This window comes from Microtus oregoni, unplaced genomic scaffold (genome assembly GCF_018167655.1).
Source record: "Microtus oregoni isolate MIOR12 unplaced genomic scaffold, Mior012 000004F_ref0000308, whole genome shotgun sequence".
Lineage (NCBI taxonomy): Eukaryota > Metazoa > Chordata > Mammalia > Rodentia > Cricetidae > Microtus > Microtus oregoni.
The window spans coordinates 24847013-24864656 of NW_024543063.1; the positions used below are offsets into that span (position 1 = coordinate 24847013).

At 40.4% G+C, this 17644-nt stretch overlaps 1 protein-coding gene across 1 annotated transcript; it reads right to left on the bottom strand.

The window, feature by feature from the left end:
- Positions 1–733: 733 nt before the first annotated feature.
- LOC121447261 (ubiquitin-conjugating enzyme E2 D3-like) lies at positions 734–1389 on the bottom strand. The gene has a single exon (XM_041650417.1). The coding sequence runs from the start codon at positions 1231–1233 to the stop codon at positions 790–792; it is 444 nt and encodes a 147-aa protein (XP_041506351.1). The 5' UTR covers positions 1234–1389; the 3' UTR covers positions 734–789.
- Between the last annotated feature and the right edge of the window lie 16255 nt (positions 1390–17644).

The following is a 17644-nucleotide window of genomic DNA, read 5'->3' on the forward strand; positions in this document are numbered from 1 at the left end:
GATGGTGGATGAAGGAAAAAGCCCTCTGTCCTACAAAAGAAGGAAGTAGTACCACCATCCAGAACTTGACTTGAGGGTTTGCTGGCCCACTGTGTGACTTTTCCCAGGAAGACATGAAAAAACATCTGTCCTCCACTGACAGGGTGGTGAGGACCAAGCACAGCATCTAGCACACCCTGGTGTAGTTTAGTGAACGAGCGTTCATTGGGATTCGTTATGGAGCAGGGAGATCTCAAGGGCAGCTGCATTGCTGAGAAGCAGAGTGCCAGCTCAAGGAAGCTGCATCCCTGGAGTCCCGTCCACTTTTTCGGAATCCCACCAGCCAGCCTCCTGGCTCCCCCTGAGCAATTGTTTGAGGTTTTTCATAACTTTGGGGAAGGTTCTTGTGACTCTTGCAGCTTCCGGAGACTGGTCAGTTTCCTGAGTCCTGGGAGTCTCCTTCCTCAGTCCAGGACAGAATGCTTCAGCTAAGAGGCATCAGCCACAGGCATGGAGTAGGGTTGAGAGGGGAGGAGAAAAGAGGATGGTCAGCTCTGGTTAGGAAACCCCGTAGCTCTGTGTAAATACCAGGTTCTGGGATCTAGAAGCATTCAGAACAGAACAGTGGGAGACTGAGGAAGCACACCATCTTAGAGAATAGGGCAGTGGCTGTGCTGGCCATGAGCCAGTAGGATGAGTTCTCAGTTGAGCACCCCCCCATCACCAAACCCAAATCTTTTTTTTTTTTTTTAACAGTAATTTAAAGTTTATTCCAGCTATAATGCAGGTTATTCTGACTTTAAGGTAGCATCACATGGCATACTTCTGAGTCCATTCCCGAGATATTCTGTTGTACTTATCTCTGTCTGTTTTAGAGATCCGTGCAATCTCTGGCACTAGGGGGTCATCTGGGTTTGGATCACATAGCAGAGAACAAATGGATAAAAGAACTTTAGAAATAGTTAAAGCAGGAGACCACTGTGATCTTAGAATATCAAGACAAATGCTGCCATTACTGTTAATATTTGGATGATAAATTCTTGTTGTAAATGCAACCTTAGGTGGTTTGAAGGGGTAGTCTGTAGGAAAATGAATTGTCAAAAAGAATACACCACCTTGATATGGGCTGTCATTAGGTCCCATAATTGTGGCTTGCCAATGAAACATGTCATCTCCAACTGGACCTGCAGAACATTGTGCTGGAGGGTCATGGGCCAAATCACTAAATTCCTTATTAATCCGTTTCAGCGCCATAGTCTGTGCTCTTTGCCGGGCTCCTCACTCTCCCGATGTGAACTCAAAGGTCCGGCCAAAACTCCTGATTATCCCGGCGGCGAGGAAGGTCTGTCTCCTCTTCTCACACCGGCTCTGCCAGACACAGGCGCTTGGTATGGAGGCGGCGGATCTCGCGAGAACCTCGTGGCAGGCTCACCGGAGCTCCCCAAACCCAAATCTTGAGTAGGAATATTTACATAGCATGGTTGGTAGTGAACATTTCATCTCTGTTAATTTATGTGTTATTGGCCTTGGGGGAGTTACTTCTCTCTAAACAGAAATATCAAAAAAAATTTAATACTACAGGGCAGGCAAGATTTCTCAGTGAATAAAGACGTTGCTGCACCAGGCTGATGACCTGAGTTTCCTTTCCAGATGATAGAAAGAGACAAACTGACTCCCAAGAGTGCCTTCTGATCCCTACATGATTGGCATGGCGTCACACACACACACACACACACACACACACTAATTTTATTCTGTAGTTGATAAAATATTGACCAAAATTAAAATCAATTTAGGGGTTAGGAAAGGGTTACTTGACTTACAATTCCAAATCCAAATCCACCATTGAGGAAAGTTAGGACTAGAACTCAAGGCAAGAAGTGTGTAGGACTGCTGCTTCCTCATTAGTTCTTTGTCTCACTCACAGGTTCATGCTTGGCTAGCTTTCTTATATAGCCTAGGACGCCTGCCTATGGATGGTCCCGCTCCTAATCACCTAAGCCCACTTACATCAAACACGAATGAGGGCAATGTCACACAGACAAGGCTACAGGCCAACCTGCTCTGTTTGATCCCTCTATTGAGACTCCCTCGATGATTCTAGCCCATGCCAAGTAGACAACTGAGGCTAAATAGGATAGCATACAATAACAATAAATAAAGTTTAAAACTATTTAAAAACCCAAAGACTTTAAAGGTGCTAAATGTGTGTTACTAGGCATTCTGTGTTGCAAAGTTTGAGGTCCTAAGAATATATAGGATAAACTATCGAGTCCTGACTCATTCATTTGTACCAGAGAAAAGGATTTACTCAAGGACTTGGAAAATAAAATGCTCAACTAACCCATGGTTTAAACAGAAAGTATTTTGTTTGATTTTATGGTGGTTGGGAAATCTAATACGATAATGAAGATATGATGCATTCTTCTATAAATATAGGTAACATATTAGTATTAAAAAACATTTTTCAAAACAAAATTGATGAGAGGAATAATATTGTTATCTTAAAAATTTCTTAATGTCTGACAACAGAATGAATGTAATAATATAATATATTTGCTTTTGAACTTAATACTCTATCATGTTGTTTATTTTTAAAACTATGAAGAAGATATATATATATATATATATATATATCAGATAAAGCATAAGTGACTTTAATACCTCCCAGAAGTTTTTATGGGGAATCCTTAGAGACTGCACCAAAGCTTAACAAATGGTAGCTTTTAAAATTCTGGCTGCAAAGTGAGTGTGAAAATTTTCCAGTTAGCTTTACCTTTCCCTTATGCATGAAACCAATAGTCTGTCTTATACTTTGAAGGAGTCCTTTAATTCATGTTAACTACTTTGAAACATTATGCTTTTGTATGATATTTGGAAAAATATTGGGTTGCTAAGTTGTACAGTTCTTCCAACTGTTGACATATTTCATCATCTCACATTTAAAATTATAGCTACTAATACTGCAGCTGACTTCATCTGAATAATTTGAAGTATTGGGAAGCTCTTGTTCACAGTCATGAATACAAATTTTCCAAAGTTCTAACTTCAGTTGGAAGCTCTATTTATTATTGGTATAAATGGTGCTGTTTTTCTTTTAAAAAATTGTTAAAATATTTTATTTAGTTTTTTTTAATTAAAATATAATTACATCATTTACTCTCTTCTCTTTCCTCCTTCCAAGCCCTCCTGCATCCTCTGGCTCCCTCTCAAATTCATGGTCTCATTTTCTCTGTTATTGTTACACATTTATAAGCACATAAATTTGTAAATACAGCCTGCTGAGTCTGTTTAATGTTACTTGTATGCATAAGATCTCGGGGCGTGCCCTTTGTATTAGATAATCTAATTAGGGAGCTCATCCTTGGTGAAGACTAAGTCTCCTGCTTTCAGTACTCTGTAGTTCTTCGTCACGGGTTGAGGCCTGCTAAGCTTTCCCCTTGGTCAGCACACCTATTGATTAGGTCTTGGTCAGGCAGTCATAATCTTGAGGGCTTGTGGGTATAGCTTCCCTGTCATTTCTAGGAGACAGTCACACAGCAGATTTTCTGGTCCTCTGACTCTAATAATCTTTTTGTCCCTTTCGACTTTTTTTCACAGTGTTCACCGGGCTTTAGATGCCAGGGTTGTGTTGCATCTATGTCCTTTGAGGTACATTTTGGCCAGGCCTGGTTTTCTGTAATGGTCTGTCTACTGTAAAAAGAGGCTTCTTTGATGAGGGGTAAGAACTACATTGACCTGTGGGTATAAGGGTAGGTATTTAGAATAAAGTTAGGGATTATGCTAGTCTACTAAAATTGGGGTAGTGGTAGTAGCTGATCCTCTAATATCCATGATCTTACAAATACTGGATAGTAAGCTAGGTTTCCGGTACCAGGAATGACTTCTCTCCTATTGAGGGAGCTTCAAACCTAATTAATTTAATCAGACAACTGCTAGTTATCACCAAGGTATGAGTGCTAGTGCTGCACACTTAAGGATGTTTTAGCATTTTGGTCGTTTGTGGTTCCTATGCATCGCAGCTGGATAGGACTATTGGTTGTTTTTCCTCCCTTGGTAGTTTGCATAGCACCTGCTGGAACTACAAAAGCTAGTCTCCAGGAAAGAGACTTTCAAGTCAGATCCAGATGGAATCCTCCAGTTCCTGTGTCCTAAGTACATGGTGTCATCAGCAACCTCTGGGAGGCAAACAAGAGTAAACAGCATTGCTTTGGGAGTTTCTTGGACTTCCCTGACCAATAACTTAAAAGGGGACATTCTCTTGCTTAGTACTGAGGTTTCATTCAGCCCCACTTGCATAACTTCTTTTAAAACTATATATGTAAGTATTTCTAAATTACAGATACGCTCATATGTGAATTTAGGTGAATAAAATAGAATTTGATTATATGGCTTTTTCAAACATACTTGGTTGTTTTTTCTTCCAGTAAAGGCTTGGTCTTTTTTTAACTTTCCTCCAAATACTCAAACAGGAATAAGACAAGTCTCCCTACTCGTCTTTAAAGTAAACCCCCCCCCCCACACACACACACATCTTTTTTTTGACAGTGTCTCTATGCCCAGGCTGGCTTCAAACTCTTTGTAGCCAAGAATGAACTTGAATTTCTGATCTCCCTGCCTATAACTCCTGAGTGCTGGAATCACAGGCTTGCACCACCAGCAGATTTATACAGTGCTGGGCACATAATCCAGAGCTTCATGGCTGCTAGACAAGACTGTAACAAGTGAGCTACTTCTCCATGTCTGCCCTAAACAACCTTCTTAAAAGAAATCCATAGATGAGCTAACAGTTCAGTCACTCAGATGCTTTTTGAGGCTCATGCTGCTGTGTGTAGTTCATAAACTCTGACCAAGGTCTACTTGGGCACACAGAGGATTATACATCACACAAAGAATGGTGAAGATTTTATAAAATATCATTTTTTATAAGATGTGAAATGTTATTCTCTATCTCCTACCCATGTCTATTTGTATTGTTTTGCATTTCGTTTTCAGGTGTCAAAACTGTAAAGAACAAATGAAGCGTTTATGTTTTTGTGAAGATGGTTTTTGTATTGGCGTGAATAAACTCAGGCAAATATTAAAGAATATATACAAATTTAATGATTAAATAAAACTTACAGAACCGAGGTTCCCTCGTAGCACAGGAGGTAAGAAAGAAAAAGGGAGGAGCCGCCTCCCGCGCGCCCATTTATCGGTATGCATTCGCCCGAGGCAAACCCGCCTCCTAAAGGGGCTGGCTTAACCCTACAGGTTTTGACCACATGGGAGCCCTATAAGGGTTCCATAGATTATACCCTGTGGATTAATTTATCAAGATACAAAGATTTCCATGAGGACAGCACAGTAAGTTGGAAAGGATTTAGAGGGGTTGATCAGGTGGCTCAGCAGGTAAAAGCACTTGTCATAGAAGACTGGTAACATGAACTCAACTCCATCCCCAGAACCCATATAAATAAAAGTAGAAGGAGAGAACCATCTTCACACTGTCATCCCTGACTTCCATACACAGTCTTTGGTTTGCAGCCTTCCCCACATATTACACACACACACACACACACACACACACACACAGAGTGCATAAATAAATGATGTAATAAACAATTAAAAAAAAAGAACTCAGAACCCTGATGACCTGACTTGAGTCCTTATAGTGTCTGAAACGACTTGTATATTTGAATAATGCTTTCTAGATACCCCAGATTTCCTTATTTCATCCATTAACTGAAGTCACAATCATGACCATAATGTGACTTTGATAGAGTGTTGTTCCGGCATACAGCTTATCACCACTCTTTGTAAATGTGAGATCTAATGTGGATTTCTTGTGAGTTCCCATAGTTCTTAGTGTGCTGCTATCTATTAATACAAATCTGCATGTCAGTGTTGGACAATGGAAACACATAGGATGGCAAGACCTTTTGCACTGAAGATTCCCATTTTTTAGTAACATTTTTTTCTGACTTCATTTCATTGTGTACTTTAATTTCTCATTAGCAGAATGACTTTTAGATTTTTATGGCACATAAATTATTTTTTTTCGGGACGTTCATAGATATGTGTTTCTCTCTCTCTCTCTCTCTCTCTCTCTCTCTCTGTGTGGGTGTGTGGGTGTGACTATATGTGGATTATATCTGAGCGCATGTGAAGGCCAGAGATCAGCTCCCATTGGACTCCTCAGGAGCCATTCGCATTATTTGTTGAGATGAGGTCTCTCTCTGAGACCCAGTTTGTCTGGGTTGGGTCACCATGGAGCTCTGGGTATCCACCTGTTTCCATATCTGTCATACTGGTGTTACAGGTGCACACCATTGCAGCCAGCTTTCTGTGTGTAAGGATTCTTATGATCCACCTCAGAATGCCTTGCTTGTATGTTACTACTGATCAAGCCAACTCCCCAGCCAAATTTCTGTTTCTTTGGCTGTTACTTTGGTTTCACTTTGTTCCTTTGATTGGATCATATTTCCCTATTTCTTCATATAACCTTCTATGTTTTGCTTGGATTTGTGTCTTTGAAAAGAACCAGATAACCATTTGTGCACTGACTTTCTGAAGAAAAGACCAGCGCTATCTGGGCTAGATGGAAATTCCAAGGTCTCTCAAACCCCATATGATGATCTCTTGTGATGCCTGACATCTATCTACAGAACTACAAACATACAAACATACCTGTACTTTCAAACATTAGCACTGATCTTGTGAGCAACCCAAGGTATGTGGCACCCAAACCAGTCCTTTGTGCTGCCCCATTGTGCCAGGCCAGAACATCAGGCATCAGATACATTCTTCTGTGTTCTTCCTCTGGTCCCAGTGGATATCCTACAAGTTTTTCCCCAATACTGCTGCTCAAGGCAGAGACAAGCCTGCCAAACACTGCATATTTCTTGGTTTGATAGCAATTGTGGTCCTCCAGCCTGCTGACTGGTCTCTGTTGCTCACAGAGGTATTGTTGTAGGGAAGCTATTAGTTAGTTCCTGGTGGCTCAGTCCCGAAATAACCACACAGAAAATAAATTATTTAAATCACTTCTTAGCCCATTAACTATAGCTTCTTATTTGCTAACTTTTACAACTTAATTTAACCCATCTCCATTAACCTGTGCATCACCACGAGGTCGTGGTCTACCAGCAAAGTTCTGACGCATCTGTCTCTGGCAGCAGCTCCATGGTTTCTGTAAACTCTGCCTTCCTTCTCCCAGAATTCAGTTTAGTTTTCTCTGCCTAGCTCTATTCTTTTGCCCTATCGCAGGCCAGGACAGTTTCTTAATTAACCAATGGTATTCACAGCACAGAGAGGGGAATCCCACATCAAGGTATTTGTTACCATATATGTTGCCTCTGTGCTTCTTTGGGGGAAGGAGGGCCAGGGACACCCAGTTCACTGTATTAACTTACCCACTGTCTTTTTTGCTCCTTATTTTTGATTTTTAAAATTTACATATATTTTATGTATATGAGTGTTTTGCCTGTGTGTATGTCTGTTTATCACATACACTCCTAGTGCCTGGGTAGGCCAGAAGAGGGTACCAGATCCTCTGGGACTGGAATTACAGACAGTTGTGAACTGCTATTGTGGTACTGGGAACTGAACCTGGGTCCTCTGGAAGAGGAACAAGTGCTCCTAACTGTTGAGCCATGGCTCCAGAACTTGTCCCTTATTTTTGTATAGCAGGTTAGTATCACAATACAGTCATGTCCATCCACGGATGTGTTGTCTAACTTTGTCCTGTAAATGCAAAGCTCAGTTGTTGACAGAAAACGTTTATTCCTTGGAGATTAAATATTTGTCATTCACAGAAAGTTTTCAAAGTCTGACAATACAGTCAAGAAAAAGCCACAGCACTCTAAAATACTCCAGAATCTCACCTTTGCTCTGTTTCTGGCCATCATGTGTTGCTTTCAGATTGTCCCCGTCAACCCTTGGCCTCAAAGTCACTGATATCCTCAAGTATTCGGAGCCAGTTCTCAGGCTCTGACACATACTCTTTGCTCAGATATCCATGTTGTTACCCACTCTGTTTCTTCGGGTTCTTAGCTGGACTGCTGGACTTCATCTTCTTAATGATGAGCCTCCGAGTCAGCAGTCCCTTTCACACCATCAAGACTTGGCTCTGTCTCCAGAGTTCATGTTTATTCCTTAACAATATTTACCATTCTTTCCGCCTTTTCTTTTGTGAGGTTTTCTGTTTGCCCCTTTAGAAGGTAAACACAATATATTGATACGGGAGTTTATGTTTGTTGTAGCGTCTCTAGCATCAAAGTCATCTTCTGCTATATAACACACATCCCCAAAACTGTGAAAATAGCAAACGGACAAATGCAAAAAGCATGTCTCTCATTATAAGAAGAAGCTGAAGTATGAGTGACCAGATCTGTCCATTAGACACATTCTCCCTAACAGAAGTTCTGTAATAGATGGGAACAAAGAACCCAGAAAAAACACAAGGCATAATTTAAATTCTAATAAGTTTTAATTTTAAATCGTTCTCACTAGCCCCAAAATTTTCTTCTTACAAGAAATAATATAATATTTGGGGACAAATTCATAAACAAATGCAAGTTGTCAATAAAGAAATCTATGCAGATGCAAGAGTTGGTGTTACAGAGAGAAATCAAAAGGAAAAATCCTAAGCATGCTATCTAGAACAGATATTTCAAAGATTTCATCAAACTAACCGCATAGATTTTTTTAAAAAACATATGATTTAGTTTCTTTTGGCTACAAGAATTTTAACTTATGAAATATGACTAGAGTGGGGGATGCTGACTCCACAGAAATCTATCTTCTTGATTTTCATTTAGACTACAGAAATTTGGATATATTCTTATTCCCAGATACTGTACACTGGTTTCTCAAATTACTTTCAAAATTGCACTCTCTAGAATGTCTGCAGTGCACACATCAAAGCATATGTACTATATAAAGAACCAGTAGCTGACACAAGGGACTCCAGTTTCTACGGTGATATTCATACTTTAGGTTATGTTTTATCCATAACTATCTGGACTTGGAGAATTTTGAAGCCATGCTCTGAGATCCCTATAGGATACAGGAACTACCAAAAATCCTCACAGAATTGGTTGTTATTGGCTGTGCCATAGTTTCATGTTCATTACAAAGGCCTTCACGGAGCTAATGCCAGCTGCTATGTTTTATGTTAAAGCAGCTAATGTAAATTGTTACTACCTGTGGAGCTCTGCAGAGATAGCCCTATCTTTGAGTCAGTACTTAACATAAGGTCAGAAAGATCCAAACTTGAGCTGGAGACATAGTCAGAACCCACATAAAAATGTCAGGCATGATGGTTCACACTTGTAATCCCAGTTAGAGAGAAAGGTGAATTCCTGGGGCTTGCTGTCCAGCCAACAGATTCTAATTGAACATACACTGAGATCTAGGCTAATAAGAGACCCCATCTCATAAAGCAGGGAAGGAATGACACTCTGGCCTCCATACTTACTCTCCCACCCCATATGAATATCCAAACCTATCATCTAAAACTAATAAATATATTTTAAAATAGTACGTTTAAAAATAAATACTGTTTTGTGGATCCTTAACAACACCCAGAAATGGGATTTTTTTCAATATTTTGATCACATTAACACTATGTCTTAAAATACTAAAACAGGATACTGCTGTAAAGTTTAATATACAATGATCTGTGGACAGTAGACAGAAATGTATCCAAAGTAACTTCTGAGAAGAGCCATATGATGTCAACAAATATGGGAGACAAAAGAGTGCTTTAATTTATCAAACTTAATTGGGTTAAGCTAATGGAAAATTAATTTTGTTTGTTGTAGAATGGGTTCAAAAATAAGAAAATTAGTTCAGGATTCCTTCTTATAAAATGGCTGGTTAAAGTTTATTTTATGGTATTTACAGATGTTTGAATGCTTTGTGGGTAGTTAGCTTAGATAAAACTTGATGGTGGATTAGACTGTTAATAATCCAGGGATTTAACAGAGATATGATCTGCATACCTCCCGTTTAGAAAAACTCAATCTAAGATAGTGACTGCCCTGGAGTTTGGGGGCAATAAAATTTAGGCATGAGAATTTATAGGCAAATGCCCAGCACGTTGTGATCAAGTCCATTTCCGTTAACATTAAAACACTATGACAAGCCTCTACATGACTATTTTGTGTTATTTTCTGCAGAAACCATAAACAATAAAAGAACGCAGAGCCAACCCACTGGCGGCAAGTGTCGCAGCAATGGAAGCATCAGCAGTGGAAAATAAGCATGTGGCAATTAAGGCAAGGCACAGAGAATGTCTAGGGCACCTCATCAGTGGTCCATTTTAGTAATGTCTCTGGGTTTCATTGTGACTGAGACAGCTGCAGAAATTAGACCAAAACACCACAAGGATAATAATAGTTCAGGTAACCCGCTTAAAAACATGATAAAATAGTGAGGACTTAACCAATGAAGTATAAGGCTTGAATTCTAACCTACAATGAGTGAAAGCCCACAACTGTCTGAGTGATGGCTAGTCTTGGTTGTCAACTTGACTATATCTGGAATGAACGAAAACACAAATGTTGGGGCACATCTGTGAGGGATACTTTTCCTAACTAAATCATTTGAAGGAGGAAGACCTACTTCTAATCTGGATCTTTGAGGTGGAGGTGGGAAAATCATCTTTAATCTGGACCATACCTTCTGCAGATAGCCTACATGAAGGACACAGAGTATATCTACCTGTACCCACCCCAGCTGCACACACACACAACCCCCTCATTGGCACACTCTCACCACTCCCATACCCCATATACATACACAGAATCAAAACTAAAACAAATCTATTTTTTAAAAGGAAACAAATTCAGTGTTGTGGTAATACCAACACTGGAGGAGAAAGGAGGACTCCTGGGGTTTGCTGGCCAGATTGTCTGGGTGTATCAGTTAAGATTCAGGTTGAGTGAGAGAACTTATCTCAAAATATAAGGTGGAAAGTGATAGAGGAAGACACCCCCCATTAACAGCGTCTGTCAGGCACACACACACACACACACACACACACACACACACACACACACACAGTGGCACAGACAAATACATGGTATAACGAACTGTCTATATAGGCTTTTAATTTGACACCCCCCCTCTTTCTCCTTCCTTCCTTCCTTTTTTTTTTTTTTTTGGCTTTTTTTGAGACAAGATTTCTCTGTGTAACAGTTCTGGTTGTCCTGAAAATAGCTCTGTAGTCTAGGCTGGCTTTGAACTTACAGAGATCCGTCTGCCTCTGCCTCCCAAGTGCTGGGATTAAAGGTGTGAGCTACCACTGCTTGGCTTGGCCCATTTCTCTAAGCATCTTTAAGCTAATTTTGAGTCAGATTTAGATCAAGGAAATGTTGAAGAAAATTTGAAAAATAGTTTAAACCACCATTTTTTCCAAACCTCCTGATTAATGTAAATGAAAAATCCAAAGAAAAATGATTTTCAGTACAAATTTATTCTATTGCAGCAGATACTCAATGCCTGCTTGTGGCTAACGTGTCAGCCTCACCTCTCCCTTCTCACTCTCCATCCTGGGAACTCATCCACTGTAGTCGGAGACTGCTCATTCGTTTCCCAGCCGCTCAGACCCGAATAATCACACAGAAATTGTATTAATTATAACACTGTTTGGCCTATTAATTCAGGCTTCTTATTAACTAACAATTACATCTTAAATTAGCCCATTTCTTTTATTCTGTGTATCGCCATGAGGCTGTGGCCTACCGCTACGGTTCCAGGGGCAGCATCTTTCTCCTTCGGCAGCTAATCAGCCTCACTTTGGCTCTGCCTTCTTTCCTCCTCTATCTGCTTGGAATTCCCACCTTACTCTGTTCTGCCCTGTCTGATGCCAAAGAAGCTTTATGCAGCTTTATTCATTAACTAATAAAAGCAGTACATATACAGAAGGACTTCCCATACTAATCCACCTTCTTTTCTTGTGGGACACCCTGTAACTCATCTCTTGTCTTCCTTTATAACCTTAACTTGTCTCATAGGGTAATGCAGAAACTTGAAGGAAGCTCATTCTCCCCCTTTCAATGTTCACAAAGTTGAGGTGTTGACACAAATAATTAAAAGCTGATTGAACATAATTAATAACAATCGTCCACTGGCTCTCCTCAATTAATAACTCCAATCTTTCATCAATGTTTAAAAACAAAATACAAAAAAAAATAGCAAAGCAAGCTGCCTTGACTTTTTATCTTTCTATAGATTAAAATCTGATGGGTTAATAAATGTGCAAAACTCAAAATATGGCTAATGAGTGGATAAGAAAAGAGTGGAAAGGAAACTGGGTTTTTGCTCACACAGATGCAAGAGCCTCAGTTGTAAGCCACACTAATGTTAATAGATCTAAGACTCTCACTTCTCATGGGATTTTTATGGAGACAAATAAAATAAAATAAAATAAAATAAATATTACATCCTGGTAAAGAAATACAGAAGTTTTTGAAAGCTAATAAATAAATGATTGATGTTTTATTATCTTTTTGGCTATCAAACAGTTCTGGCAAGCAATGCTTTGGTTAAATACGTATGTTTTTATTCCTCCTTAAAGCTTTGACACTGAAGGATTAATGATACTTGCAGATAAATATGGGGTTTTCCTATCCTAACATATCTAGATGATAAATATAATTAAACCAGCCATTTTACTTTTTTACCTAACAAAAAGACATATTGAATTGAAATAAAATAATTTTCCATTCTATTTGGATTATCCCAGCTACATATGCACACGTGCGCACGCGCGCGCGCACACACACACACACACACACACACACACACACACACACCTCTTCGTTAGAATTAACCTTCATTCTTCCATGCTCACCAGCACATACAAAGCCTCAAGAGCAGCCAAGTGTTGCTCGCACCAAGTGAACTTCTATGTGGTCTTTATAAAGCTTTCCAAGGGCTTCTGAGAAAACAATCTTAAAATCACGTTAACATTTGTAGTTCACTGCCAGTGATTTAATCACTAACATCTTTTTGACATTTACATATAATGGGAAGATTTGGTCACAGGAATTCAAACAGTGAGAACAACATGAAATAAGAGATTTATCTCCCCTGACTTTTAGGGAACTAGGTTACTTAGAAGTAGAGAGGGTCACAGGACAAGACAGTCTCCCATCCCCACCAAGAAACTTGGCAGTGTTTAGTCACAATGCAGAAGCCTCTGCAAAGTCTGCTCATTCTTGCTGGCCACCTAAAGTAGATCTCACTACAGTTCATTATTCAGCCTAAGAATGAAAATATTCAAAATGAGCGTCCCACACCTCCCACGGAAATGCCTAATGAGCAGAGGATCAAACCAGTGCTTTTCACATAGTGCCCGGCTCAGTGAAGCTCTGGCTGCCGGTTAAGTACTTGCTCATTCTCATACACATTGTACATTTCTCATATCCATCTCTTCCTATGTTCCCTTTAAAGAAATTTCCGACTAGAGTTTAAGTACCCCACTACTGAAGCAAATTCACCTTGGTTTTACACTTCTAAAAAATTGAAGGGGATGAAGTACATAGTAAGCCAGCATTAACGGTAGAAAGTACCAGGCATGGAACAATTATATGAACAAATTTTTGGACACCAGAGGCCCTTTATTGAACCCTTCAGATTCTCAACACCTGATCCACAATCACAAAAACAATTAATATCTAAACTGTAATAATTAACAATATTCACACCAGAGTTCCATGTATCTCAGACTGGCCTCAACTTGATTTGTAACTAGGGAGGCCTTTAAACTCCTGATCTTCCTGTCTCCACTTCCTGCCTGCTGAAATCATAGGTGTGCACCACTACAAACTGTTTATGTGCCCATGGGGATCAAGAGATCAAACCCAAGATTTAATACTCTACCAAATGAACTGTTTCTCCATCCCTAGAGCTGTATTTTTGTATATCTTATGTTTTGTCATTTTAGCCTTTGTGTTTATAGCATGTCATTCCCAGCTCTAGTCAATAAAAGGTAGGCTCTGAATTATAAAGCAGGTAAAAGCCAGAAAAAAAAACCAGACACTCAAACATCACGTGAATAGCAATGATGGCAAATTTGAAAATGGATTATAGTGATGTCCCAGAAGACCTCTCAGTAGTGACTGTCATAATTTGGTACCCGAGGTAGCTGGCATGAGTAGAGAAGAGAGAAAAACTTTCTTATGCAGGGTGAGCTATTTAATTACAATCCAATATATGCAGACTTCAGAAGAATTTGCAGTCTAGACAGGCAACCTGACTTCTAGGAATGAAAGTGAAGTAATAGCCAAGAAGAAAAGTCTGGCTGAGATCGGTAGAGTCTTCACCTCCCATTTTCCAGAGAGGTAACTCATTCCTTCTGCAAAGAATATCCATGAGACATACTGTGTATGTGTGTGTGTGTGTACGTGTGTGTGTATGTGTGTGTGTACATGTGTGAGTGTGTATATGCCATAGTGTACTTGTCTGTAGAGGACAGCAGACAACTTTCAGGAATCTATTCTCTTCTACTACCTTGTGGGTCCCAGGGATTGAACTTCGATCATCAGGCTTGGCAGCAGACAAATGAACATGGGGTGGGTGTGAAGAGGGGTGAAGACCCAGTAGATACAGCCAACTTCTTTCCCATTTTCCCTTTAACATTCTTAAATTATCCAAGACAACTGGTGTCCCAGATTTCCCATCATGGGGAGCATTGTAGAGTGTTTGATACCAGGACAATTGGTATCTGACTTTCTCACTATGGAGAACATCGTAGAGCACCTTGATTTCAACACATCACTGCACTATGAAGAACACCATAAACTGTTTTCATCCCAAGATCACTGCTGTATGATTTTCCCAAGTTTAGACCACTGTGGAATGCATTGATTGCAAGATCACTGATGCCTGGCCTTGCACCATGGGGAACATCATGGAGTGTTCTACTTTAAGGTCATTGGTGACTGGCCTTCCCATCATCGGGAATATCTGGGGTGTTTGATATCCCCACCAAGGGGTATACTTCTATCTCAACCCCATCATGCCTTCTTCCTGCTGTGAGAGTACTGTGGAACATGCTGATTCTGCTGCTAGAAATGAGTTAGGTTCTGGACAATGGTCCAGAAAGCAGCCCATGGAAGCAGGGCCATGAAACAAATGTTGACCACACAGGTCTTTGCTTCTTCTGTTGTCCAAATTGAAGAGATGAAGGTATATGTAGTCTTAACCAAACCAAGAGCTAACAGAATGATTATCATCCAGTGTCCATACACAAATATGGCCAAGTATGGAAGAGGACAAATGGAGTCAGATGTCTATAAGAGAAAGAACTTCTTTCCTCAGAAAATTGCTAGAATGATCTTACTATGTTCATGTAAGTGGGTGTTGTATGGCAGGTTTCTCTGAACTGGAACACTCCCTCCAGGAGGGAGAAAGAAGTTGGTGAAACTCAGGACATAAACAAACTTCACGGATGTGGGCAAGGAGAAAATTGCAAAATTCTAGAAAACCCCTCCTCAGCTTTATAAAAGCAGTAATAGGCTAGTGAGGTGGGGGGCAGGGGAGACCCTGAGCAGCCAAGCTGCAGAGAATGGATTCTCTACTATAGCTGCCTGCAAGTTGTGCAAAGAGCTCCAGGATTGTAGTTTTCATGCTTCATGTATATTGTGATGGGGTTTCAGCAACACAGTCTCTGTTTTCAATCATCCCTGGTCCTGTTTAACTCCTCCTAACAACACTGTTAGTGACCCCCTCCCCCAAAAAATCACTAAATTAGCAAGTTGGACCAGTGTAACGATTACTTCTCCCTGTCATGGGCTATCTTTCTGGGTAGACATAGATGTGTATGTTGTATCTTCCCAGGAAAAAATTCTCACGCAACAGTTAAATACACTTTCTTTTCAAGAAAATACGTTACTTATTTTGTGTGTATATGATAAGTGTGTGGCATACATGCCACAGCACATGTGTCAAGGTCAGAGGACAAGTTTGTGGAATAAATTCTTTCCTTCAGTGCTTACGTGGCTTGCAGGGATGGAATTCAATTCAGAAGGTTATAGAATACAGAATCTCATATGTGAGTGCCTACAAGCTCACATGCTAGTGTGGAGGGAATGGAAGGAGCATGAAACAACCTCAGTTCCATCTTGTTTTTGAGACAGGGTCTCACACTGGTCTGGAGCTCCCAGGTAGGGTAGACTGGCTAGTCCGTGGACCCCAGGGATCCTCCTGTCTCTGCCTCTCTGGTGCTAGGCTTGCAAGCAAAAGCTAGCATGCCTGTTGGCACTTAGCAAAGCTTACATGAGTTTTAGGAGTCATCTTCCATTCCCTGTGGGTGCATAGCAAACCCCTTATGAATCAAGTCATCTCCCCAGCTGTGTAGTAAGTTTTAGGATTGAGGAAGAATCTGGGATTTGATTTTATTTACAATGCAGATTCAACACAGCTGTCAGTCTTCTCATTAATAAAAAAAAACAGATAAATCTTGCCTGTCTTTCACTGAATTATTGTTAATCTGTGTGAAGCTCTGCACAGACAGCCTGCTATCTAGTAAGTGCCTGAGTCAGGACGGCTGTGCTTGTGTCTATGGTCCTTACCACTGGTGCTCCTTTGGCCACCACAGCTGATAAAACCATGCAGAGTGATGCTCATAACATGAGTTACACCTGTGACTTGTAGAAGCAGCTCCCAAAATGCAGCAGCAAACACGCTCAGTGCAATTCCATTCACTAATGGACCCTAAAGGAAGCACTTAGCAAAGTGACAAAACCCAACAGCCCACCCTGACAGCTGCACTGAAGGATGGATGTGCATGTCTTCCTTGTGTAATCACTTGGTGTGAGGTCTGCAGACTGAAGCTCTTCCCTCTCAGCCTCACCAAGAGAACATTCCCAAAGCAGAGGTTTGGTGCAACGCCAGCATCAGCACTTGAGCAAAGCCTGGGTGTAAAGTTTCTGAAATGAATGTTAGTTCACAGTAATTTACAAGGAAATGGAGTGAGCTGGATCCCATCATTGTTCTAAAGGCTAAAGGCTGATTCTCTGCAGAGCTTACCCAAGGTAAAGACCAGTGCAGTTTGCACAGGCCTCACATTTTTCTTCTTATCAGTGGGTCACCCTGCAGCCTAGGGGAATACTGATGCTATACCCCAGACCAAAGGGGGAAACGAGACTGAACTAAACAGAAATTCCTGTGTGTAGCAGCTTCCAGGCTCTGTGAACAATGCATACAGTGAGACTAGAAAACAGGTTGGCTCTACAGGGTGTTTAATTTTAGGTATCTAGTCAACAGAAGCCACACATCTTAAATAATTATTTGGAGTCTAAATCCGAAGGGTAATGCAACTTATTTCTGTTTATATACATATCCTTTTAAGTCATTTTAACCTCTAACATGTTGTGTATCTATGTCTCACACTTTGAAAATCTCCAGCTCTATTTCAGGGTGTTTAAAGTCTAATTTATTCCTTAGATTCCCACAGCTCCAACATTTGCTAAGTAATTTGCACATGGTAGCTATTTATTTTGAAGGACTTATCTTGTGAAATGTGTAAGACAGGCAGCTATTTTTCTATTTACAGAAAAAGAGACAGAGTCTCAGAGGTCACAGAGTCAGTGCTCAAGGTTGCCTGCGCTCACGGCCTAACTCCCCACTGTGTAGTCTTCTTTCTTCTATAGCTTCTCTGGATGGCAGATCA

Excerpts from the sequence above, each read along its gene's own strand:
- LOC121447261 (XM_041650417.1), bottom strand. The coding sequence starts at position 1,233 with ATGGCGCTGAAACGGATTAATAAGGAATTTAGTGATTTGGCCCATGAC.